Below are 25,472 nucleotides of genomic sequence, written 5' to 3'. Positions count from 1 at the left end.
AGCCAGACATCTCCCCCGCCCCCACAGCAGGCAGTGTCTGTGTGAGCCGGAGGAATCCCCGGCCTGGGCCCGTGTGTGTGGGGGAGGGGTGCGCACATGTGCCCAGGGAGGAGGAGCGGGGGGGGCTGAAGGGAGGGGGTCTGGGAGAAAGCTGGCGGCCTGGGTCTGGGCCAGGAATGGGGTGGGGGAGGGGGACTGGGGCGGGGAGCAGGGGGAGATACGGGGCGGACGGGGGCTGGGAGGGAAGGGGGGGGTCGGGGGACACAGGGAGGGAGGGCATGAGGGAGGGGCGGGGCCTGCGAGGGGAGCGGCTTCCCTCCTCCCTGTTGTTTGTTAATGGGCGGGACCAGCCATCCCCGCCGCCTGCCCCGTTCGTTGGGGAGAGTCCATTGAACGCGGCGAGAAGGGGGGAGCGGCAGGCTCCGCGGTGTAGTTGAACGCAGGCGCTCGGCCCTGGTTCCGGGAGAGCCCGTGCCCGGAGGCGCAGCCGGCGGAGTCCGTGGCAGCCGGGGACGCTGATCGGACCGCTCGGCTCAGTCTCCCCCCCCCGGGTCCCGGCGGGGATGGTGCCTTCCGCAGCGCGCGCCTTGCTCCCGCGGTTCGGCTGCTCTGACGGGGAGGGGACGTGAGCGCCGGGCTGGCCCCAGGGAGCGCGGGCCGCGGCTTCCGCACGGACGGGACCATGTCGGCGGGCGGGGGAGGAGCTGAAAGTGCCCGAGGAGATGTTCAAAGATGTCAAGTTCTTCGCTGTGGGAGACATCGACCCCAAGGTACCGGGTTACCCCCCCGCTGGGTACTGTGGGTTCTTCCACCGCTTCCCCGCGCGGCTCGCGCCGGTGACAGCCGTGGAAGCTCGCGCCGCTTTAAAGCTCGCGCCGCGCAAAGGTGGGGGGTGGGGAGGCACTCGCGCTCTCTCTGAGGGGGGTGCGGGCGAACGGGCTGCAGCCTCTGTGTACCCCGCGCCGCAGAACCGGCCGCCCTGGTGCGCAGGCCCCACAGCAGCCTGCGCGGAGCTGCCGGGCCCGGGCCGGGGGAGAGGGACTTCCTGCGGAACAGGGAGGCGGGCCGGGAGCCAGTGCCCCAAGTAGCTGGGACAGCGCTGACCCCAGACCCCTTCCGACGGCGCCAGCCCGCGAGCTCGGCCCTCCCCGTCAGCCCCCTCCCCACTCTCCGTGGGTACAGATTCCCCCACAGCCCTCCCCTCCCTGGAGCCAGCCTGCAGCCACGGCCCCCCCGACAGCCTCCTTTCCCTCTGCCCCTCCCCGGGCCAGCTCGTGGGCACTGACCCCGCTGACAGGCAGCCTCCCGCTGGCCCATCACCAGGCGGCCAATGCAGATCCCACCGAGGGACCCGTCCTCCCCGTGCCCGGTTCCAGGTCACAGCCACTGACCTCTCCCTATATGCTTAGCGCCAGCCTGCAGGCACTGACCCCATTGACAGACCCAAGCCATGGGCACTGACTGCTCCGTCTCTTCCATGCCCAACTCCAGGTTGCAGGCATTGACCCCACTGACATACCCCCGTCACCACCCCTATGCCAAATTCCAAGCTATGGGCACTGACTCCACTGATAATCCCCCCCCCGCCCCACCAAAGCACCTGACCATGGGCACTGACCCCAGTGACAGCTCTCTCCCCAGCCTCAGAGCATACTGGTCATATTTGCTTTTATGCAGAAAGTTAGCTTGTGGGGGGGATGGAGAACATACTGAGAACATTGTCATTGTGTTCTTGGATTTATAATTAATACACTTAAAAATGTGTGGACTAGGCATGTGACCAACCTACTTAGTTACTATGTTTGTACATAACTTTGTTAAAACAGGCAGTTATTACTTTTTTTGCCTGGGGAAAAATGTGTTTTGGGGGCTTTTTAGGACTTGTTATAGTTTCATATGATAAACTTGAAGCATTCATCTCTGAAAGTATTAAAATTGTATAAAAAAACTATTGTAACTAACTGCTGGAGTTGATTAAAAGAACTTTTCTCTACTTTTTAAAGTAAATCAGAATATTCTTGCAGTCTAACTTCTTCACAAAGTTTTGGCTGATTGTCAGTAAGTAGTACGCAAGGCCCCAATCAGACCATTCTAAGAAATCACAAACATTCCAGGATTGAAAATAAAACAGAACTTGAAGTGCCACCTGCAGGGATACATGCTGAGGGATGGTGGGGAGGGGGTGTTTCTTAATGGTAGGGTGCACTTGCATCAGAGACAGAATAAAAAAATGGCAGAGTTTTCAGAGACAGTTTACCTAGATTTGTTCTGTTTTTGTAGTTATACTATTAAACACAAAAAAGTGTTTTTATTATTAAAGTAGCAAACTAAAGCACTCAAAAGATAGGAAATGCCAGAATTAATGTTGTCTGTGCAACCTTAATTCAGCCCCCTTGTGCATATGCATTATGAGAAGTTTTTAATTATATGATTATGTATTATTTTTCCCATGAGAAAACCCTGTCTCATTCCTTGCAAATATGGATGTTGCTTACTTAATGAAAACAACGAGGAGTCCGGTGGCACTTTAAAGACTAACAGATTTATTTGGGCATAAGCTTTCATGGGTAAAAATCTCACTTCTTCAGATGCACTTAATGAGCGGCTATTCAGTATTTTGTTTTATCCTCATTGTTCAATGTGTGTGACCCCATGCCTTATTTACTGCACACTATTCAAACTCCACTGTGGAGACAGAATTATTAATTTTCTCAAGGGTATTTCTGTGGTGCCTCTTACTATAGTATTAAAGTGCTTCACAAACATATATTAATTAAATCTTCACAACGCTGCTGTGAGGTGAGGGGCGGATTTATTCCCGTTTTACAAATGCAGTCTTAATTTTGTCTTTTCCTAACTTTTGAGTGCTTGACTTTGCAATCTTAATAATGGTATTTCAATATAGCTTTTTATGTGTAACTTTCTAGGTTTTTAAAAAAGCAAACTTAAAAAATAGAAATTCCAACATGTGGTATTATATTGACACCCACAGTGGTCATCAACAGGGTTGGAACCTTTTAGATCCAGTGAAGAGATCTCTGCTGTGTTTGTCATCCTCTGTGTGGACCAACACCTTTGCCAGTTGGTTTCATAGATATTTGCTGACAACAGAGGAATGGTTAGCCTCAGCAATCATGAGTTCTAGTCCAGCCTATGGAGGGGAATGTACCCTACCAGGCATAGACTCTCTGGCAATTTGTCCCAAGCATGAGTCCTTCTACCCTGTCCCTCTTTCAGTCTTGTCTCTTCCCCACCCCTACTTCCTTGTCCCATTCCCATTTTCCTTGCCTTTTCAGTCCCAATCTTCCTTTTTCAGGTTTCTCATCACAGTCTCTCCCCATTCCCACACCTTGTTCCCATTCCCCTCTTCCAGCTCCTCATCTGATCTGTCTCTCCCATCTTCCCACTCCTGCCCCCTGCTCTATGTCCCAATCTCTTTACCCAGCCAGTCATAGTTCTCCCCTCACATCCTAGCTCCTTGTCAGATCTGTCTCCTCGTCCCATCCTTGTACACACTGGTCCTACTCTGCTCTCAGCTCCTTGTCCAATCTCAGTGAACACCCCACTTCCACCAGCAATGTGGCTCTCTGTCCCAGTCCTCCTCCAACATATCCCTTACCAGCTCTCCACCTCAGTCTGCTTGCCTAACCAGTTTCAGCCTTCTCTTCCCCTCCAGCTCCCAGTCTCAGCAGACTCCTTGTCCCAGTGTATTCATTTCCATCTCCCCTGGTTCAGCTTTTGTCTCCCCTGCATTTGAATCAGACATCTTCCCTCTCTGTGCTGCCTGGATGCCAGCAGAGGGATGTCACTGAGAGCACAAGAGAGACAGGCTCCCTGCTTTCTAACTTCCGGTGCTCTGCCCTACTCCAGCCCAGAGTCACAGGGAGCAGCAAGTACAGGGAAAGTTTGCTTTGCCCCTGTAGTCCTGGTCTGGAGCATGTTCAGTTGTTCTGTGGGGATGGCATATGTGCAGTCTGGTCACATGTAAGAGCTGGGATGGGCTCGAGCATGCTTAGTGAGGAAATAATTTTCAAAGATTTTAGCTGCCAAACTCTTAACAAGTCTCTACTTAGCGTATGCCAACTGACATATGCCAAAGGCTTATAGCAGCCATATTTGAGTGGATTTTTATGAAAATGGCAAAACCACATCCCTGATACAGAGGCCACCCCGTCCCAAATTTCAAGTCCTTGCTCCAAAGCATCGGGACACTAGAGTGGTTCAAATAAAAGGTTGCCAGAATTTTTTAACATGAACAAAGAATGTATTAGTTACTAGTCTGGTTCTTGTAAACAGCTAAATTGTTTTGGGACCATTGCTGTTCAACATTCATAAACGATCTGGAAAAGGGGATAAAAGGTGAAGTGTCAAAGTTTTCAGATGATGGAAAATTACTCAAGATAGTTAACTCCAGTGGTTCTCAAATTGTGGGTTGGGACCCCAAAGTGGGCAATGACCCCATTTTAATGGGGGCGCCAGGGCTGGCTTAGACTTGCTGGGACCCAGGACCAAAGCCCGAGGGCTTCAGCCCTGGGAATCGGGACTCAGGTTACAGGCCCCCTACCTGAGGCTGAAGTCCTTGGGCTTCGGCTTTGCCCCCCCTCCCCCCCCTCCCAGGGGCTTGGGCTGGCTCAGGCTTCAGTCCCCCCTCCTGGGGTTGCGTAGTAATTTTTATTGTCCAAAGGGAGTTGCGGTGCAATGAAATTTGAGAACCCCTGGTTAAGTCCAAAGCACACTGTGAAGAGTTACAAAGGGATCTCACAAAACTGGGTGACTGGGCAACAAAATGGCAGATGAATTTCATGGGTGATAAATGCGAAGTAATGCATATTGGAAAACATCCCAACTATACATACAAAATGATGGGGTCTCACTATTACCACTCAAGAAAGAGAGCTTGGAGTCATTGTAGATAGTTCTCTGAAGACATCCACTCAGTGTGCCAAGGAAGTCAGAAAAGTTAACAGAATGTTAGGAACCAGGCAGGGGTAGATAATAAGACAAAATATTATAGTGCCACTATATAAATCCATGGTACACCCACACTTTGAATACTGCGTGCAGTTCTGGTTACCCCATCTCAAAAGGGTGAGGGTACAGAGAAAGCCAACAAAAATGATTAGGGGTATGGAACAGCTCCCATATGAAGAGAGATGAAAAAGACTGGGACTGTTCAGTTTGAAAAAGAGATTAATAAAGGGGGATATGATAGAGGTCTCTAAAATCATGAATGGTGTGGAGAAATTGAACAGGGAAGAATTAGGGATCACCCAATTCAATTAATAGGCAGCAGATTTAAAACATACATAAGGAAGTACTACTTTCACATGATGCACAATTTACCTGTGGAACTCATTGCCAGGGGATGTTGTGAAGGCCAAAAGTATAACTGGGCTAAAAAAAAAGTTAGACAAGTTCATGTAGGATAGTTCCAAGTGGTTATAAGCCAAGATGATCAGGGATGCAACCCCATGCTCTGGGTATCCCTATGCCTCTGCCTGCCAGAAGCTGGAACTAGACAACAGGGCCTGTTCTGTTCATTCCCTTAGAAACATCCGGCATTGGCCGCTGTCAGAAGACAGGATACTCGACTAGATGGACCATTAGTCTGACCCAGTATGGTCATTCTTATGTTCTTATGAAATTTTCCAAAATGATTCAGCATGAAGCAGAAACTCAGCATGTAAAATTTCAGCCAAATGGTTAAAGTTTGGCAAAGTTATAAACAACTGAAAACAAGTATTGGGCAAACTTAATGTTAGGCAGTGCTACCAGCCTTGCCTACAACGTAATTATGTTTTCTATAAGAAAACAAGAGAACTAAGTGAAATATTACTTCTCCAACTCCCAAGGGTTGCTACATTAAAATTTTTCTGAAACCAAACATTATCACATGACCTTTGAATTTGTCTTGCTCTTTGGTTTTTAGGTTATTCAGCTTCTAAAAGCTGGGAAAGCGAAGGAGGTTTCTTATAATGCACTGGCTTCCCACATTATTTCGGAAGATGGGGACAATCCCGAGGTTGGAGAATCTCGTGAGGTCTTCGATCTCCCTGTGGTAAAGGTGAGTACCTACTGTATAACATGGTAGAAGTGTTAATATAATTGTTTTCCACTGTAATGAATTGTATTTTGGGTTTTAAAGTACCATTCATGTTCATCTGATGTGTGAAGAAAATGGGGGAGGGGTGTCTAACCTGCTTCTAAATTTGGTGCCCACCTTATTTTCTGAATGACAGTTATATAGGATTCCAAAGCGTAGTATAACCCTTTTACCACAACTGTGCTCTCCCCCGCCCTCCCCCCCTTTTTTTTTGGTTACTAGTTGCCTGTTTGTTCTCATTGTCCTTCCCAATTTCTTTTATCACCATCACCTTTCTTCTTCTTCCTCGGTTATCTAGGGTGATGTGGTCCTAGTCACTTTACAATTATTTTGCCTGGGAAAGTCTGTCTGCAGCTGCTGGCAATAAAATACATCCGTTTCTATTATAAAAAGTAGTCTGCATATGCATTTCTTCTTCACATGCACATTTTGAGACCTGTTTTTTTAAAAAGTAAAGCGTAGGTAGATTCCATATAAATCTCAGTGTTGCCAGTTTTTGTGATGTTATCGTGAGTCTTTTGGTGTTTTTTCTTAAAGTGCTGGAGTCTTGTGAATAAACCAGAATCTCAGCTTTCATTTAAAAGAAAAAAAAAAGTATGTTTCTTGATTTCATGTTTGTGGAAATAAGCTTGAAAATGTGAACCTAATTGTTTAAGAGCCAGAAAGTCAATATAAAGATCTTAGAATATATTATTTTAAAAATCTCATGGTTTGGGGATGAGAGGTCATGACTCTCATGATGTGTTTTTTTTTAATGCTAGAAGTTGGCAATACTGAATTCTGGTGGCTTATAATATATTGTACAGTAGAACTGCAGAGTTACGAACACCAGAGTTACAAACTGACCAGTCAACCACACACCTCATTTGGAACTGGAAGTATTCAGTCAGGCAGCAGCAGAGACCCGCTCTCCCCCCCCCACCCCCCCCCAAAAAAAGGCAAATACAGTAACTCCTCGCTTAACGTTGTAGTTATATTCCTGAAAAATGCGAGTTTAAGCGAAACGATGTTAAGCAAATCCAATTTCCCCATAAGAATTAATGTAAAGGGGGGTTAGATTCCAGGGAATTTTTTTTCACCAGACAAAAAACTATATTATATATAGATATACACACAGTATACGTTTTAAACAAACAATTTAATACTGTTCACAGCTATAATGATTGTGAAGCGTGGCTGAGGTGGTGAAGTTAGAGGGTGGAAGAGGGAGGGATATGTCCCAGGGAATGCCTTGCTGCTAAATGATGAACTAGCACTCGGCTGAGCCCTCAAGGGTTAACACATTGTTGTTAATGTACCCTCTCACACAAGGCAGCACGAACATGAGGGAGGGGAGACAGCATAGCAGTCAGAGACACATACCTTGTGTGTGGGGAAAAAGAGAGAGAGATCACACTGCCCCTTTAAGTAAATTGACCCACTCTTAAGTGCATTGTCTTTTTCAGTGGATCAGGATGTTGAGACAGCAGCTGCTGCCCCAGGCTCTCTCTGTTTCTCTCTGTCCGTGTCCCCTCCCTGCTCTATATGCAGCAGGGGTAAGTGGGGTGCAGGAGCAGAGGGGAGGGGGACACCCTGACATTAGCCCCCTCCCACCCTCCTTCCACCCCTGCACAGCAAGCAGGAATCTCTGGGAGCAGCTCCAAGGCAGAGGGCAGGAGCAGCACATGGCAGTGGGGGGGGAGGGATAGCTGTAATTGCTAGCCTGCTGGGCGACTGCAGCACAGGGAACTTAGGGAAGCGGGGAGCCGATAGGGGGAGCTGATGGGGGGCTGCCGCTCCACCCTGGTTACAAGCCCCCACCAGCTAGCTGCAACGGGCTGCTCTTCTTGCAAGCAGTGGACAAAGCAGGCAGCTGCCAAACGACGTTAGAAGGGAGCATTGCACAACTTTAAACGAGCATGTTCCCTAATTGATCAGCAACAAAACAATGAAACAACGTTCACTGGGACGACTTTAAGTGAGGAGTTACTGTACAGTACTGTGTTAAAGTACCCTCCTCCCCTCCCAAAAAAGGGGGAAAGCAGCATTTTTCTACAAAGTAAAGTTTAAAAGCTGTCTTAAGTCAATGTTCAGTTGTAAACTTTTGAGAAAACAACCATACTGTTTTGTTCAGTATTAGAACATTTCAGAGTTACGAACAACCTCCATTCCTGAGGTGTTTGTAACTTTCAGGTTCTACTAGTACCTGGGTTTGCATGACAGTGTAGAAATACAAATAAACTAACAGGAAATAGTGGAAGTCAAAAATGAAATTCCAGTAGGAGCAGGTTTCTATTCAAACACAAATCAAACAAGTCCATTTTCTAAGATGTTTTTGGCTCTTTAGTTTAATAATAGTGATTATAATACTTAGCTCTCTTACAATGCTTTTCATCTGTGAGATCAGTGGAAGGGGAGTATCATTTCTCCCTATCACATTCTGGGGTGCAATTCACCTGCCCTTCAACACTGGGTGCCTCACTATGCTTTGCTGCTGTAGCTCCCAACCTGGCCCCCCCCCCAACAAGCAGTATGCCGGTCACACCCTGAGCGTCTGTATAGCTGCAGCCTGCCAGCCACGCTCCAGTCACACTCTGGCTTCCACCAGCCTCGGTTACCACTTGCAGGATGACCCCAACCCACTTCCAGTCCCAAAATTTCCCCAAAACTTGAGTTCTTCACTGTCCAGCTCTCTCCTGGACGGTTCAGATGTTAGAGGTCTCTTGCCCCTATAAGGGATCAGTATCCAACAGTTTGCTTTTTAACTGGAGATACCCAAAAGTTCAACTTAAATACAACACTGGATTAGTTTTGATCAAAGGTTAAAATAATTTTCTTTAACTACAAAGAGAGATTTTAAGTGACTACAAGTATAAGGCATTAAAGTCAGAAATGGTTAAAGAGAAATAAAGATAAAACGTTTTCTAGTAACTAAAACTTAACAAACAAGACTTAGTTCAAGGTAAAATCCTTACACATGTTCCCAGCAATGGGGCTGACCAAATTCTCAGGTCAGAACCCTTCCAAAGTCCAGAGTCTGGTTCCTTTGTTGTCTTAGGTGAAAGAGAGCGAGAGAGAGATAGGGAGAGAAAGAAAGTTAGAATACCTGGGGTTTTTTGCCCCTCACTTTTATAGTCTAGTCACCCTTTGAAATGCATCTTCCTGAGGATGGAGACATGGAGTCTCATGGTGAGAGGTTCCATGTTATTTGTTAAAATGCAGATTGATCTGTTCGTGCTCCCCTCCGGTGCCAAAGAATGGCCACTTGACCAGTGATGGCCAATCTGCTTTGATGACACCTGGCTAGAGGTGTTAGCTTGTCCTTTGTCTTTGAGGAACAAGTTTACTCCTCCCAGATTTGTCTGGTAAACACATTTCAGTCATAGTTTCAGCTTATGTTCATAACTTTACATGTAATGTTGCTACTCACATTTCACCATGATATTATTGACCAGTGAATTGTTAGATTTCAAATGATACATCACAAGGATTATGTTATTCATGATTATTACACTAATGCATTGGGTGTAAATACAGGGTTGCATTTGGTCATACGCCCCACTTCATAGATGGGGAAACTGGCACAAAATTGTGTGACCTTGAGACACTTCCCTGCCAGGCACAGACAGCTGGGAAACAGACCCCAGGTTTCCAGATTCTTACCCATTCCGGTGCCAAGAGGCGGATTAGGGGTTTGTGGGGCTCTCTGCTCCCCTTCCAATGCCAGGGAGCTGAGTTTGGGTGTGGGGGCTTCCCCCGCCCACCCAATGCTCCTGCCCCACCTGGTACTCCTGCTAGGGAGCGGGGTCAGGGCACGTGGGCTTCCCCCGCTCCCCGGCAGGAGCGCCAAGCAGGTTGAGGCACGGGGGCACCCATTTTTCTGGGGGCCCCCCAATTGGCCGGGGTCCCTGGGCACTGATTTCGTTGGCCCAGTGGCTAATCCACCACTGCCGGTGCCCTATCCACTAGACAATGCTGCCTCTCTAAGTTCTATCTCTTCTGGTAACTCCGTGCCCCTGCTTTTGTATATAGTAGATATGGATCTGTTCAGCTGGGGCACTTGCAGATACATTGTATGCTATGGCTGATTGTTTGCACTGAATGCTCTGTGGCTTACTTCTGTATTCACAAACAAGGAGATTGCTGTCAGTCTTAGGTACAGAGGAAGGGCTTAGAAGCATTAACAGTGTTTTCCACTTCCTAATGGCTTTAATTTAAATAATTTAATTTCATGTAGTAGTACCAACTTTTTTTTTTTTTTTTTTTTTAATTTGTCAAGTAGAAGGGCAGGACTTTCAGCTAAACTGTTTAATCTGATCTGATAACATCATAGTGTGAGCTTGTAAATCAAGAAGATAAACCTAAGTATGAAGAGAGAGGGAAATCAAAGGGACTAAAAGTAGTTATAGTGTGTGGCTAAAATAGGGAAAAGAAATAGAGAAAATGGAAAAGGTAAAGCTGAAAAAGTTTAAGGAAAAACAAAATAAATCTTTGGGGGGGGAGGAGGAGAGGATTAAATCCTCAAAATAAATACATATATCTTGAATTCTACATATCTTTAAGGGAGTCTAAATATATGGTGTTTAAAGCAGGGGACTGGAAGTCAGGAAACCTGGGTTCTATTCCAATCTTTGCTGCTGCCTTGCTCAGTTGAGCTGTGTTTAAAAGCTAATAATATCATGTGGAGTGTTGTGAGGATTAAGTAAATTGTTTATAAAGCACTTGGTATTCCTAAGATGAAAGGTATAGAACTGAAGAGTGGTTTTAAAATGAATACAAACAGAAATCAAACTATTATTTGTGTGTATTGCTGCAGAAACTTCACTAAAAATATACTTAATTAATTTTGTCTTGCAGCCTTCCTGGGTGATTTTGTCTGTTCAGTGTGGCGCTCTTCTGCCGTATCCTTCCTATTGAGTTGTTCAAATTGTAACATACGGTATGAAAAATATGTCAAAATTAAAGTGTATATTCTGCATATTAAATGCTAAAATCTGTTGCCACAATATGGGTGCACCGTTAAAGCCAAAAAATCAGGAAATACAGAAGATAAGGCCCTGATACTGCACGCATTTACACATGTGGTTAACCTTACTAATGCAGGTAGTTCCACTGTTACTACCTGTGGTAGTAAATGTAAACCACATGCGTACACATTTGCAGTATCAAGGCCTAAAGGTCTAATAATAGTGTCATCGCAATGCAAATAATAAATAGTAACTCAGTTACACTGCATATGTCTAGTATTATCTATACCTGTTCCTTCTGATTAAGAATGTAGTTTTATTAGTGTTTATGCTGTAAAATCTGCATCAGAAGACACTGTTTGTGCAGGTTGGCTGAGTCAATATTGCTGTATAACCATAACTTAGCGCTTCCTTGACTTTTATTTTAATTTTGCAACCTTATCTGACCTAAGTGTTGTATTTTACAATGTATTGTATTTCAATTTAATAAAAAATGAAGAAGTGTGGGGGTGGGAGTCGCTTGGATGATTTGCAAAGACAACTTCAGCATTATCCGCATTCAGTGGTTCCAGTCAGGCTTTGAAGTTAAACCTTCAGTAAAGGTGAATAAAGTGGCAAGTTCCCCAGCCTTTGGTTCTACTGCTGCCTTGAGACAGTTTTCTGCAAGTCTGGGTTAACTCAGTAGCAGCATGTCTCTTTATGTTGTGATGGTTGTATCTTTTGTATAAAGGGGCCAGAATTATTTCTTTTTAATGAAAGTTTTGAATTTGCAGTATATTGGCCTATGGAGCAGCCATTTCACAGATGCTCTAAATTGTTTATCCCTTTATTTATTTTTTTAATGCCCTCAATTTGTGGCAATTCTTTTGCAGTAACTTGTTTTTGTTTCAATGAGATATGTACAGTATCTCTGCAGCAAGTTTTCCGAACAGCAGCCCATGAGTAGCTACCACTGTGCATGTCAGATTGGATGGGGAGAACATGCAGTGTTAATGTAACAAAGAGTGATAGGCCTTAATTAGGCATTGCAGAAGTGGTTAGCAGATGCTTGATTTAGTATGTCCAAGAGTGATTTTTTTTTTTTTAAATCACTTTATTTTGCCAAGTTTTTAAAAACTTGTTCATGGATATACTTGCTTGTGAAGGCTATTAGCATGGCAAGTTTCAAAACTGAGCCATTTGTGAATTATTTGTGAGGAAGTGAAAAGTGGTACATTCTTTTAAAATGGGGGAAAAGTGAGGATTTTTTTCACTTTTTCAGAGTTTACACTTTCAAAACAAATAATCTTTCAGCAGAGGCAAAGTATGGAAATTTCAGCCAAATAAGTGAATTTCTAAAGATATGAACATATAAAAATGGTGGTATAATTTATCTGTAATGATTATTGCCAGGCCTCCCCAAACAGCCAGGCGTGGCCCTGCCTATGCTCCACCCCCAAACCCCTCCTGCCAGTTCCCCTGACTCTGTACCGTGGACCGGGCTGGGGCTGGGGCCGCACTGCCCGCCCGGTGCTCCAGGGCTGGGGCTGTGCCATCCGCCCTCCCGGCACTCTGGGGCGGGGCTTTGGGTGGAAAGGGCAGGACTAGGCGCTAGGCCAGTGGTTCATGTGCTGCCCATGTTGCCAGGTGATTTCTTTAATAGCATTCATAACACTGGAGCATGTGGTAGTGCATTCCCCATGCTATATTACTTCTATGTACTATTTATTTAAGGTGTAGTTTTTTAAAATTTTAGTGTATTTTTCAGTTTGTAGCGATGCCATCCTTAGATGTTATTTTAGTTGAAGGCCACAGGCTACTTAACATTTTGGCTTTTCTGCTAAGCCAAAGATTGAATGGACGTGGACGCTAAGGCCTTGTCTACACTACGGGGGGAGATCGATCTAAGGCCGTGGCTACACTCGAAACTTCAAAGCGCTGCCGCGGGTAATCGGTTTGTGAAAAGGAAGGATTTGCATATTGGCAGGGCAGTGTGGGAAAGCCAGGCAGCTCCTGCCGATACAGCACAGTCTTTAGGACATCAATTCAGAATTTTTTACAATCTCTACATTAAATAAAACAAAAACTGCAAGCTGTGGAGACACAAGTAACCAGAAAAATACCATGTTATCTGGATGTTGGTGGCCAAATTTTCAGACAGGTCTCTACACTTGTGCATAAGCAGTCTGCATTTGCACAGAGAAACCAGGTAGTTGCCTGCCTCACCAGTTTGTTTGTGCATTGCTTGTTTGTGTCCAGGGATGCAGATTGGGTAATGAAGCAACCTTATTGCAAGGGTGAAGTTTGAAGCTTGTTTGAAAATTTGGTCCTAGGAGACCCTTTATAACAGACAGTGATTCAGGCTGATGCTTCCCTTTTGTGAGAATTGCCTGGCAGATGAGCTCAGAATCTTGTGTTACCTTTTCTTCCCTTTGTACCAGATTCAGGTATAAAAGGATAGAGTTCTTTTTGACTGCCAAAGATGCAGTGAGCTTTTTCTGCCCTTTGAATGTTTAAAAGGGCTTGAAATACTTACCAGATAGCTGCTAGAAAACTACTAGCCAGTAGACTATAGCTACTTGCCAGAAGCTGATAAGAAAGTTGAGAGCTGTTGAGGGTGCACCCCTTATGGGTCCAGGGGAAGCTGCTAGAAAGTGTGAGGAGGGATAATCTGAAAACATCCTATGATAGGATTTTTAGAAGTGCTCAGCATTGGCCTTACTACTTCCACGACTTCACTGGCAGCAGAATTAGGCCAACACTTAATCACTTTTGAAATTCCACTTTCAATGCTCTATTGCAGAGTTTGTTTACTTATTCAGAGACAGCAAGAGCATGTCCTGTATGGGGAGTATCATGTCCTGTATCTGTCCCTGCGGGGCCCTATATTTTATGTCATTCTTGACTGGTCTGATAAGTTCTTTTGGAGCTTGTCGTCTTCATGCTGAGGTTCACAGCTCCATTACAATTGGTATTTCAGTCTGTTTGCAGAGTAGGGGCAGAACAGACCTGTCAGAGACTGGTAGCAGGGAAATGCCCTGCCTTCTGAAGTTCCTTCCATTTTCTTTTTTGCCTCCCCAGCAACAGGTGGCTCAACCAGATCCCCTTGCTGCAGAGCTTTTCTGAGGAAAATTACAGAATTAATTTCAAATTTTCAGACTAACAGTTTAGTTCATTATACTAGATTAGTGTGCCAGGGCTGCATTTTACTTTTTGGGAGCTTTCCCTGAACTCCCCTTACCCTTCTGAGGTTTTTCCAGCATTTATAGGAATATGTATAGCTTTCATCAAATGTGGTCACATGACACTGTCCAGAGGGCAGACCCTATGGAGCTACACAAGAATTACAGGAACAATTTTATCTGGTTCCCAGTCTCAGCAACCCATGCAAAGGCCATTGCATGAATTCAGTCATCAGTCATGCGCATTTGGTGATGGATTGCAGCCTGCTCCTCATCCTATTTTTAGCTTCAGCGAACCAGGGAGAAGCAGAGCAGGGCCCTGTCTGAGGCATCTAAAGGAGGTTTGTCTTCAGAGCATTCCCATTTTACCATCTTCAGACAATTCTTTATGTTTTGCAGATGAACCACAGCCTTTTTCTTTTCCCAACTTCGATCATTTTCATTTGATGTTACAATGTGCTCCCTATGGACTCTCTCCAGGATCATGGTATCAGTAATACTGGATTTAGGGAAGAAGGAAATTTGCTTACCTTTTTCTAGACAATTTTTCTGATCAGGGATCTGTACAAAGAGAAGGCTGAAGCAAACACACCGAGTGATACGGTTCCTGGAGTTCAGGACAAACACACGCATATGGTAGCAAGGAAGTCAGTCATTGTCTGGGGATGAGGATAAATACTATCAAGTACAAGGTTTCATCTTAGAAGAATAACAGAAGATGAAGATGGCCATAATGGAAAGCAAGTAGTATCAGAAACAAAAATCCAATTCTTATTGGAGCTTATGAATTCTGAACTCATTCACAGGCATGCTTCTGTGATCTAAAGTGTATATGATACCTGGAAATACTGGATAGATATCTCCTCTGCCTCTTACCCAATCTTATCTGTTTTCAGAGATCTAGTGCCAGTTGTATATTCTCTGCCCTTTTTTTTTTTTTTTTTTTTTTTGGCGGTTCTCCTGTTTCTTTTCAGGGAAGATTCGAGAAAGAGAATACAGCATCCACCAGCTAGAACACAGTGATTAATTGAGGTCTCAGAGCACTGTTCCTTCCATAGATAACAGACTTGTCCTGTTAAATATCAAAGTCCAGTCCTTAGGAGCACTGACAGTCTCAGGGCAGAGTAGTCACGTCTCCTATACAATATCGAGATCTGCTAGACTGCCACATAGCCGTCAATACGTAACTTCACCAAATTCTGCATATTGGTCATCCAGTCTTAATGAATGCCATTTCCTTAGTTTTGGCAGGAGTCTTTTCCATGCTTACTGCCCAGTGGAAGATGGAGGATATAATATATGCACTACCTCATTTTGGATATCCTTATTAAAAGGATTGCCCTGCTTCTCACCCTGGAGGCACACTGCTATAAAAATCCCATTGTAACAGTTCTGTGGACCTTGGAATGAAGAATAGAAAAATTATCTGTGATTCCATGGAAAATTATTTTCTTAGAGTGACGAGGTCCCCAGATCCGGCCCATCCTGCACACAAATGGATCATACAGAATAGAGATGGCTATGGACATCCAAAGATTTGGGTTTGTTGTTGTTAAGTGCAATTTACCATGCTTTGTAGTAGGAGAAACCCTTATGCTTTTTCCTGACAATATCGTTAACACAACCTACTATTAAGGAAGGTAGATTTACATAAGAGCAGCCATATTGGGTCAGACCAATGGTCCCATCTATCCCAGCATCCTGTCATCTGACAGTGGCCAATGCCAGGAGCTTCAAAGGGAACGAACAGGACAGGCAATCTTGAGTTATCCATTCCATCATCCAGTCCCAGCTCCTGGCAATCGGAGGCTAGGGACACCCAGAGCATGGGGTTGCATCCCTGACCATCTTGGCTAATAGCCATTGATGGACCCATCCTCCATGAACGTATCTAGAACAGTGTTCTAGTTTTGGCCTTCACTACATTCCCTCGCAACGAGTTCCACAGGTTGATTGTGCGTTGTGTGAAGAAATATTTCCTTTTATTTTAAACCTGCTGCCACTTAATTTCGTTGGGGGGAGACGTCGGGGGGGAACGGACGGGACAGGTTATTGTGTTATGTGGAGTAGATACTTCCTTATTCACTTTCTCCACACCAGTCATGATATTCTAGCCTTCTATCCTATCCCCCCTTAGTCATCTCTTTTCCAAGCTGAAAAGTCCCAGTCTTTTTAATCACTCTTCATACAGAAGCTTTTCCATACCCTTAATCATTGTTGTTGCCCTTCTCTGTATCTTTTCCAATTCTAATGTATCTCTTTTGAGATGGAGTGACTAGAACTGAAATTGAATTATCCTGGCTGTAGAAGTTATCTCAGCGATAGGGAACTTAAGGGAGCATCTGACAAATCTGGTTCTGTCCCCAACCTGCAAGCAGGCTAACATACACATTGTAATGGATCTGCTGCTCTTATTACTCAAAGAAAAGAAATATTCAGGTAAGCACAGATCATTTTCCCTATTTTACCATCCTGAAAAGAGGGTCAATTATACTTCCTCCCTACTAGCAACCAAAGAGGCAGTGGGAGGAGTTTCTCTCTTTCTTATTGCTCTGACAGAGGGAAGGAGGCAGTCTGCACTCTTCTCCTTCTTTGCTGCTGGAAAATAACAGCTTTACATTTCCCATTCTTTCTTTTTTGTCTTCCACTCCCACTTTTCACACCTTTGTTCTGCTTCTTGTAATTTTTCTTAGAGGCAGAATGAAAAGGATCGGTTTCACTCTTGCTCTGTATACAAGTGAGATCTCCACTGAAACTCGGAAATTGCTTCTGAGTATGCTATGAGCAGCTGCTAATGCAGGGAATAGACCTCCACCAAGTAGCAGAGGATTGAACCTCTGCCTTATATTATGTTTCTAAGCAGTATTAAAGTGAAACATATAAGAACTTTTCATTAGTCTTATTGCTGTTTGAACACTATATGTAACAGCAGTAAAACTGGTTATATTCTTGTAAATTTTAGTGTGCTGTGGCAGTCATTGACAGCTTTCCACTTGCTATGTACAGTCTTTCTTCAGTCCTTGTGGTTTAGTTATTATTTACAAGGTGCCGTATGTGTTCCTGGCACTCTATGGTAATGTAGGAATTAAAGGTGTAATCATAGAGGTTTTTGCATTTTGTGATGGCAGTTACAGTATAAGTGTGTGTATATTTATATCTATATCATCTGTATAAAATAATGTCTCAACAATGTGTTTTTTCTTAAACATGCATGATGTGGTTAAAATTTGCATAGTGTTATTAATATGTTTATGTCCTGTGTATTCTGTGGCGCTGACTTAATTTGAAGAATTTTCCTTCTGTTGCCTGGCAGTTTCCAGCATTCTCTAATCAGTGTTTTCAAACAGAAACCAAGGCCAGGCAAAAGCTCTAGTGTGTGTATTAAAGGGGAAAAAAGTGAAGCCATGGAGGGATATGAGAGTACTACATAAAATGACTGTAAATGTTTGTTATCCTCAAAGTTCTGCTGAACGTTGTAAACATTTGAAAAAGAGCTCTTTCAGACAACCTGTTCTACATTTCTATTGGCTAAATGTGGGCATGTTATTGCCATCTTTGAATATGTTTTTTTTTTTTTAGTATAGTACTATTAAGCTGTCTGAAAGTTCTTATAAGTTTCATTTTGATACCGCTAAAAAGGAAAAAAAGAGCTAAGGCAGAATCCTCTGCTGCTTGGATGAGGTGGGGTGGTCCAGTCCCTGCCTTAGCAGCTGCTCATAGCATATTGAGCAGCAGTAGCTCAGTAAATAACTTCCAACTGTCTCATTAGTTTCACTGGTGCCCTCAACGGTACAGAGAACAGGAGCATATCGGCAAGAAGTATACACATACTTTCTATATAAATTGTGAAGTATAAATCGATTTTTAATTAGATTTTGTTGAACTTTTTACAAAAAGCACCATTTCACTGCTGTGTTTCAACTGCTCTGAAAAGACTGGAAATCCAAAAAACAAAATCTTAGTATTGTTTATAATATTTATGATTCCCTTGCCCTTCCAAAGCACGTGGTGGGGTCGGGGGAACAAAACTAAGTCAAAATTAAGGTCCTTATTCTGTACATGCTTAACTTGACGCATACAAGTGGTCCCAATGAGTGTATTAGTGTTTGTAGGTTCAGGAGCTAAATCATAAGAAAAACAGGAATAAAATATCAAGAAGTCAGGCAGAGTTATGTGATTGTGATCCTCCTACATGGAGGGTCCATGGTTATAAAGACAAGATACATGTCTGAAAAATAAGTTGGTGGTTTCATGTCTTCGTTGTTTTTCTTTTTTTCTTTTAGTGGGATAGAATGTGTTGAAAAGGCTGTCCAGGAGGAGCCAGTTCACAGTGCCATTTAAGGCCCCCCCCAGTCGTTCGAAGTAATCGGGATCAGTTTGACTAGAAACTTTTAAATTTTTACTGAAACTTGCAACTTGAAGGAAAAAACCTCTCACTTTGCAGGACTAGCTTTTGTTTGTTTGTTTGTTTGTTTTGATTTGGCTTTTTTAATGGTCAAATCTATGCAAAGTGCTGTGCATAACATCATTAATTCTCTTCCGAAACCCCTCAAGAAATTTCCATTTTGGTTTTGTTATGTCCTTGACATCTGTTTCCCAGGGTGAATGGTTTCTCTCCAGAATCATGTCAGATCTTTTTTGGAGTCACTGCTTGTCTCTCTCAGGTGAGCATATAACCATTTTAAAGAAATATAACTTAGAATAAATACATTTGTATACGTTTGTATTCTGATTCTTGTTTTCCTTATCTTTCTACATGTACCATGACTTTTCTTCTTTGGTGTACCACTACCTGAGCAGCAAATGACTAAATACTGTATTGGATATCACACATGGGAATCCACAGAATCATTCAACACTTAGCAGAAAAGGGGAATGATTTATATGGCATTCAGCAATAAAGAGATACTATAGTATGCAGAGAGCAGCATGTAGGAACTATGTGCCTTTTACTTTTAAATTATTTGCAACTTATTTTGGGGATTTTTTTTGTTTTGTTTTGTTTGTTATCCATGCACTAAGCAGGAAAACTTTGCAGAATACCTGATCACTATGTTTATACCTATTCTTCTGTGCACTAACACTTTACTGGAGGTACCACATCTAAAATTTGAGACAGGCTAGGCTAGAGCCCTGGGAAGGTGTATGCACTTACTTAACTCTGAACACGGTGAGCATTCCTATTGAAATCAGTGTGTGAACAGGTGCATTCACCTTTACAGGTTGGTGCCCTATGGTTTTAAATTGCTGCTATTGCTGGTGCTATAAGGAAAAATGTTAATTTTCTGTTGCATATGAATGATTGCCCAGGTTTGCCTGACATGCCAGGCAGAATAGAACGTAATCTGTTAGAGGCAACAAGCACTTCTGATTGTCTTTATGTGTTGTTAAATGTTGTCTTACCAACTCTGAGAGGCCAATTAAGTAAGAGAAAAAAAGAAAAAAAAACTTTTGAAGTGATAATCAAGCTAGCCCAGTACAGACAGTTTGATAAGTGTGAGAATACTTACAAGGGGAGATAGATTCAATGTTTGTAATGTCTCAGCCATTCCCAGTCCTCATTCAATCCTGAGTTGATTGTGTCTAGTTTGCATATCAATTCCAGCTCAGCAGTCTCTCGTTGGAGTCTGTTTTTGAAGTTTTTCTGTTGTAATATAGCCACCCGCAGGTCTGTCATTGAATGACCAGACAGGTTAAAGTGTTCTCCCACTGGTTTTTGAGTATTCTGATTCCTAATTGGCCTCTCAGAGTTGGTAAGACAGCTCCCACCTGTTTATGCTCTCTGTATGTGTGTATATATATCTCCTCAATATTTATTCCACTCTGTATGCATCCGAAGAAGTGGGCTGTAGTCCACGAAAGCTTATGCTCTAATAAATTTGTTAGTCTCTAAGGTGCCACAAGTACTCCTGTTTTTTTTAAGATTTTTGGTTGTTATTCAATAATGACATTCCCTAGGTTGGAGAATGTTGATGCAAGTAAAGTCCATAAAGCAGTCCTTTTTATTGTAAGAGGGTTTTTTTCGAGTATCCAATTTTGTAAGGTAATGGTTGAAGCTAAATAAGTAGTCTTTCATGAATGAATCTACAAAACTTGATATTGGCATTTTAGGTCTATAGTTGTTACTTGCTCCTCCCCCTCTTCCCTACCCCCTTCCCCCCAAAAAATAATACCTTATTTTCAGGTTAGCAAAAGTGAAGAACATCTCTAAAGTTTCTTTTCATTGTATGGGTTAAAGAATTGTCCTTCAGTGTTTTTTTGTAAACTTTCATACTAATCCTTTATTTAAAAATGGTGGGAAGTAGAACATTAGTCAGATTGCTAAACAATATTTTACAAGCTATAATAATGCTCTTCAAGCAAAAGAAGTGTTGTTGCATAAATCTAAAAGGTTTATTTTTAACTTCCTATTAGATTTCATCTGAAGATCGAAGTGTGCTGTGGGCTTTGATTACTTTTTATGGAGGGGATTGCCAGCTGAGCCTCAATAATAAGTGTACTCATTTGATTGTGCCTGAGCCAAAGGGGGTAAGAGTTTATTACATGTACAGTCTTTCCTGGTGTAGTTCTCATTTGCTTCTGAATAATCAAACAATTTTCACCTTTCCTGAAGTTCTTTAGAGTCTCAAATTGCTTGCTGGATTTGAACAGCTGAACTGATCATGTTAATGCATTGCAGCTAATTGTCTCATATTTATTTTCCCTAAAGCTTTGAGTTTGATTAATTCAAAAGGTATCCCAGCTTCAATTTATGTATTTCTAATCTGATTTGTAGCTGCATAATAACTATTTGATGTCTAAAGTTTTTTGATAAATAACTGGCTTTACAGTTGCCTTCCTAGTTACTCATATACACTAGTCAATAGTGCATGTGCATTAGTATATGTCCTTTATAATTACTTAGTGGCATTCCTGAAGAAGAATTACAAGGCTAGAGTAGAAATACTGTAAAAGCACATATTGACTCTATAATCTTATTACTAGACTATCACTGAAAAAAGATTTGCAGTGCCTTCCATTTTGTTGACATTTTGGGTGTGTGTGTGTGTATGGGGAGAAGAATCCAAAAGGCAACCCTAAATAACAAAATTCCCAAAGGATTTTCCTCTTGGAGGAAGATGAAGGGTTATTTTGTCCCACTAATTACTGCACCATATTGATGAAAAATACTGAACATGTATACAGAATTTTTAATATTCAGAGCTCTTCACAAACCCTAGCTAACCTTCAGATTAATTAAGTAGTATTGCCTTTATATAGGTGGGGAAACTGAATAACAGGCTAAGGGATTTGCCAAAGATGGCACACGAAGAAAACACCGGAACCGAGTCTTATAGTGTCCTATTAGTAATGCTCTAATTATAGCAGTTCCAGTATAAGTACTTATTTCAGGTACTTACTTTTCTGGGGGAAAAAAGTCCTAGTGTGTTTGTTCTCAAACCATAATTAAATATTAAAAAAAAAAAAACACAAAAAATTTTACTTAGACGTTTCTAGCTATCTTATCAGTGGATACAGCAAGGTTTACTTTGTTTTTTGTTTTGTGCTTTGGTAACTTAGGCACTGATCCTGCAAGTACTTTAACAAATGCTTGACATTATGGATGTGAATAGTCTAAAAAAATTGTCAAGTTAAGCATGTGTCTGAAGGCTTGCTGAATTGGGGGTCTAAAATGTATACTTTTAAACTTGTTGTGTAGATCTTTGTCAAGTTTGGAAATTTTTGATTGAGAAATAATTTTTTTATACATGTGTCAGGGTTCCCTCCCCACTCTGAACTCTGGGGTACAGATGTGGGGACCCGCATGAAAGACCCCCTAAGCTTATTTCTACCAGCTTAGGTTAAAAACTTCCCCAAGGTACAAATTCTTCCTTGTCCTTGGACAGTGTCGCTGCCTCCACCAAGTGAGTTAGACAAAGATTCAGGAAAAGGACCACTTGGAGTTCCTGTTTCCCCAAAATATCCCCCCAAGCCCCTTCACCCTCTTTCCTGGGGAGGCTTGAGAATAATATACCAACTAAATAGGTAAACAAGGTGAGTACAAACCAGATCCTTGGGTTTTTAGGATACTAAAAATCCAATCAGATTCTTAAAAACAGAACTTTATTGTAAGGAAAAAATAAAAGAAGCACCTCTGTAAAATCAGGATGGAAGGTAATTTTACAGGGTAATAAGATTTAAAACACAGAGGATTCCTCTCTAGGCAGAACTTCAAAGTTACAAAAAACAGGACTAAACCTCCCTCTTAGCATAGGGAAAATTCACAAGCTAAAACAAAAGATACTCTAAAGCATTTCCTTACATCTAAAATTACAGAAATAGTAAGTAATAGTATCATTCAGTAGGAGCTGGATTACTTGTTTGGTCCCTCTCTTTGTCTCAGAGAGAACAACAAAGAGCATACACAAAAAAACCACCCTCCTCCCCTCCCCCCCTCCTCCCCCCCCGATTTGAACGTATCGTCTCTCCCCATTGGTCCTTCTGGTCAGGTGCCAACTAGGTTAATGGAACTGATTAACCCCTTACGGGTAAGTGATTTTGTACCTCTGGCCAGAAGGGATTTGATATTACTATATACATAAAGGTTATTACCCTTCCCTTTATTTTTATGACAACATGGTTGTAAAGTACATAGTGATTCAATTTACTGCCATTACATCAACAGTGTGATTTCCCTCTTCCTCCTGTCCTCGCTCCCCCCCTCCGCCCCGCTATAAAATTAGTCTGGGAAATCTTTGGGTCTCTTATGGCCTGGAGTTGGGAGAAGGTAAAGGTATTCCTGTTGATTGTGCGCGGGAATCTTAGTATTCCTCTCTCTCTTCCCCCCCCCCCCCTCCAAAATAAATAAATAACATGCGCGATTTCAGCTTTACGCGGTTGGCAAAAACAAAAAAAAGAGAAAAATAACTATTTTAATACTGTACCTGTAGTGCGTGCGATTTCATCCGCCATTCAGCTCATTGTAATTTTGACTATAAGCAGTTTTCGCTTTACGCGCTAACCACGGAACAGAACCCCCGCATAAGATGAGACTCACCTGTATCAACCAGTACAGTTTAATAGCTTCCAGTACATACATAGTACTGGTATCCAAAGCATACATTGAATGATTCAGAAGCCTTGAAATGACTGATATGTCTGTTGTGACCCAAGAACCTGTTGGTGCCAGAGGGCATAGGGGATGCATAGGGTTTTACAGGGATTCTCTGGGTCAGATATATGCATATTAAGTTCACCTAAGGGTGGCATGTGAGGTGTCTATCCAGAGGCAGTATCCCATTGGTCACGATGATCATTTTGAAATGTATGTAAGGATAGTATTTAAGGAGTAATTTCTCTGTACTGGAAATTATGTTCTCAAAGCCTTGAAGTTAAGGCAAGTAACCAAAAGGTGACTTGTCTTAAACAGGTTCATTTCAAGAAGTAGCAGACACTTATTTTCCTATCTGGTCATTATATATTGTGTGTCTTATAATGGAACCTATTTGATAATTAAATGATTGCAAGGCCCACAAGAGAGGGAGGCCACAAGAAAAGCCAGTCAGCAGGGAATGTCCTGTGTATGAATAAGAATAAAGACTATTGTAATATGTCTAAGGCAGTGGTTCTCAACCTGCGGCCCATGGTCAGCTTGCGGCCCAGTCAGCACACAGCTGTGGACCATGTGACATCCTCAGGGCCATACAGGTGGTATTGGATGTGACCCACATAACATATCGTGTGCCGCGGATGCGGGCCACAATGGTAATTAGGTTGAGAACCACTGGTCTAAGGGATCCAAGAAACACCCAGCATCCTTCACCAAGGAGACAAGCTGGCTGGCTTTTCTCATGAAAAAAGGATCATAGCCTTCCGAGCTGAAAAATGCTAGAAGGACTTTGGGGGTGAACTTCTGCTCTATAAGACATGAAGTATCTATAGGTTCTAGAATGTTATATGTAACCATTTGTTTCCAGTACTTCTACTTGCTATCACCTGAATCTCTATTCTTTTGTTAAATAAAACTGTTGCTTGTATTTACTTATAAATTTGCTTGAGTGCTGTATGTTAAGAGGAGTGGTGATCTAAGTTGTAACTGAGAAACTGGAATATACTGCTTCTTTGGGAGCAATGAATCTGTGAATACTGAGAATGGCCTGTTGAACAGAGGCTGGACACTCCAGGGAGATGCTTGGAAGGCTCGGGGGTTGAAATCTGCCTGTCTCTAACATGTGGAGAGAGAGGGGCCTGTGTAGGCCTAGGGGAGAGCTTGTGTTGCCTGTGGCTGGTTGAGTCGGGAAGCTGACCTGTGGCAGGCAAAGACAAGGCTTCTCACCCTAAGGGCAGGTGGTAGTGAGGTGTCTCACAATCCTGGTTTCCCCCAGGAAGTATCCTATCTACAATGTAACATCTAAGCACCAGAAACCGAGTAGAAGATTTGATTTATTTGCATTTACTTGCAAATAAACTGTATTGTATTAAAAATGTTAGATGTGTTTAACAGTTTTATTTTAGATTAAGCAAAATAAGTATTCCCTTCAGTACCTAATATAAATATTTGTTGAACAGTTCATTTGAGAATCATCGGTGCAATAGTGAGTGAAATTAATTTTTCCCATTGTTATGTTTTCTTCAGTGTTCAGATATAACTACATTATTTTTAGTTATCAGTTTTACAGGTTACCTGATTTTTGCTCAGATTCAAAAATCTCCAGGTTCCTACCACAGACTGTCAAAGTAGGCTTCTAAAATTTGTCCACAATCTTATTAGTGTGGCATTTTATCCCATTTGTGTTTGTAGAGGGAGCTCCCTCCAGTAGATCATCTGAATAGTCAGAGGAATGATAGTACACCTCTACCCCGATATAACACCGTCCTCGGGAGCCAAAAAATCTTACTGCATTATAGGTGAATCCGCGTTATATCGAACTTGCTTTGATCCGCCAGAGTGCCGCAGGCCCCCCCCCCCCCATAAATCATCAATCAACTTTGCTCCCATAAATCATCAATATTATAACTTTGACAAAATTATAAATATTGGGCCAGATTCTCATTTACACCCTTAAATTGGGTGTAAATTAAATTTAAGCCCATGTTAGGTCTCCTGTACACTACCAGAGGGGAGTAAAAGGGGCATTAGTGTAAATAAGGCCAATTTATATTTCTACACTTACATGCTATTTTTAAAAGTGTGTGTGTGTGTGTTTTTATATATATATATATATATATATATATATATATGTAAAAAAAAATAACTTTTACCGTTTTAACTAACACCATTCC

At 42.5% G+C, this 25,472-nt stretch overlaps 1 protein-coding gene across 5 annotated transcripts in view; it reads left to right on the top strand.

Moving 5' to 3' along the window:
* Nucleotides 1-417: 417 nt before the first annotated feature.
* The window catches only part of PAXIP1 (PAX interacting protein 1), an 85,899-nt gene continuing 60,844 nt past the window's right edge, over nucleotides 418-25,472 (top strand). For 3 of the 5 annotated variants that reach the window (XR_010598204.1, XR_010598205.1, XM_065582728.1), the window contains exons 1-5: nucleotides 581-770; nucleotides 5,930-6,064; nucleotides 10,940-10,983; nucleotides 18,811-18,874; nucleotides 20,625-20,738. Coding sequence is in view for 3 of the 5 variants with exons in the window: in XM_065582728.1 (XP_065438800.1) it covers nucleotides 723-770; nucleotides 5,930-6,064; nucleotides 10,940-10,983; nucleotides 18,811-18,874; nucleotides 20,625-20,738 (405 nt within the window). In the remaining 2 variants the exon portion in view is untranslated. Of the gene's footprint in view, nucleotides 771-5,929; nucleotides 6,065-10,939; nucleotides 10,984-18,810; nucleotides 18,875-20,624; nucleotides 20,739-25,472 lie in introns of all 5 variants that reach the window. The other 2 variants (XM_005297195.5, XM_065582729.1) reach the window with 2 other exon arrangements.

Source organism: Chrysemys picta, chromosome 2 (genome assembly GCF_011386835.1).
Source record: "Chrysemys picta bellii isolate R12L10 chromosome 2, ASM1138683v2, whole genome shotgun sequence".
NCBI lineage: Eukaryota > Metazoa > Chordata > Testudines > Emydidae > Chrysemys > Chrysemys picta.
The sequence above is the reverse complement of the archived record's forward strand: the minus strand, read 5'-3'. Positions and strand labels throughout refer to the sequence as shown.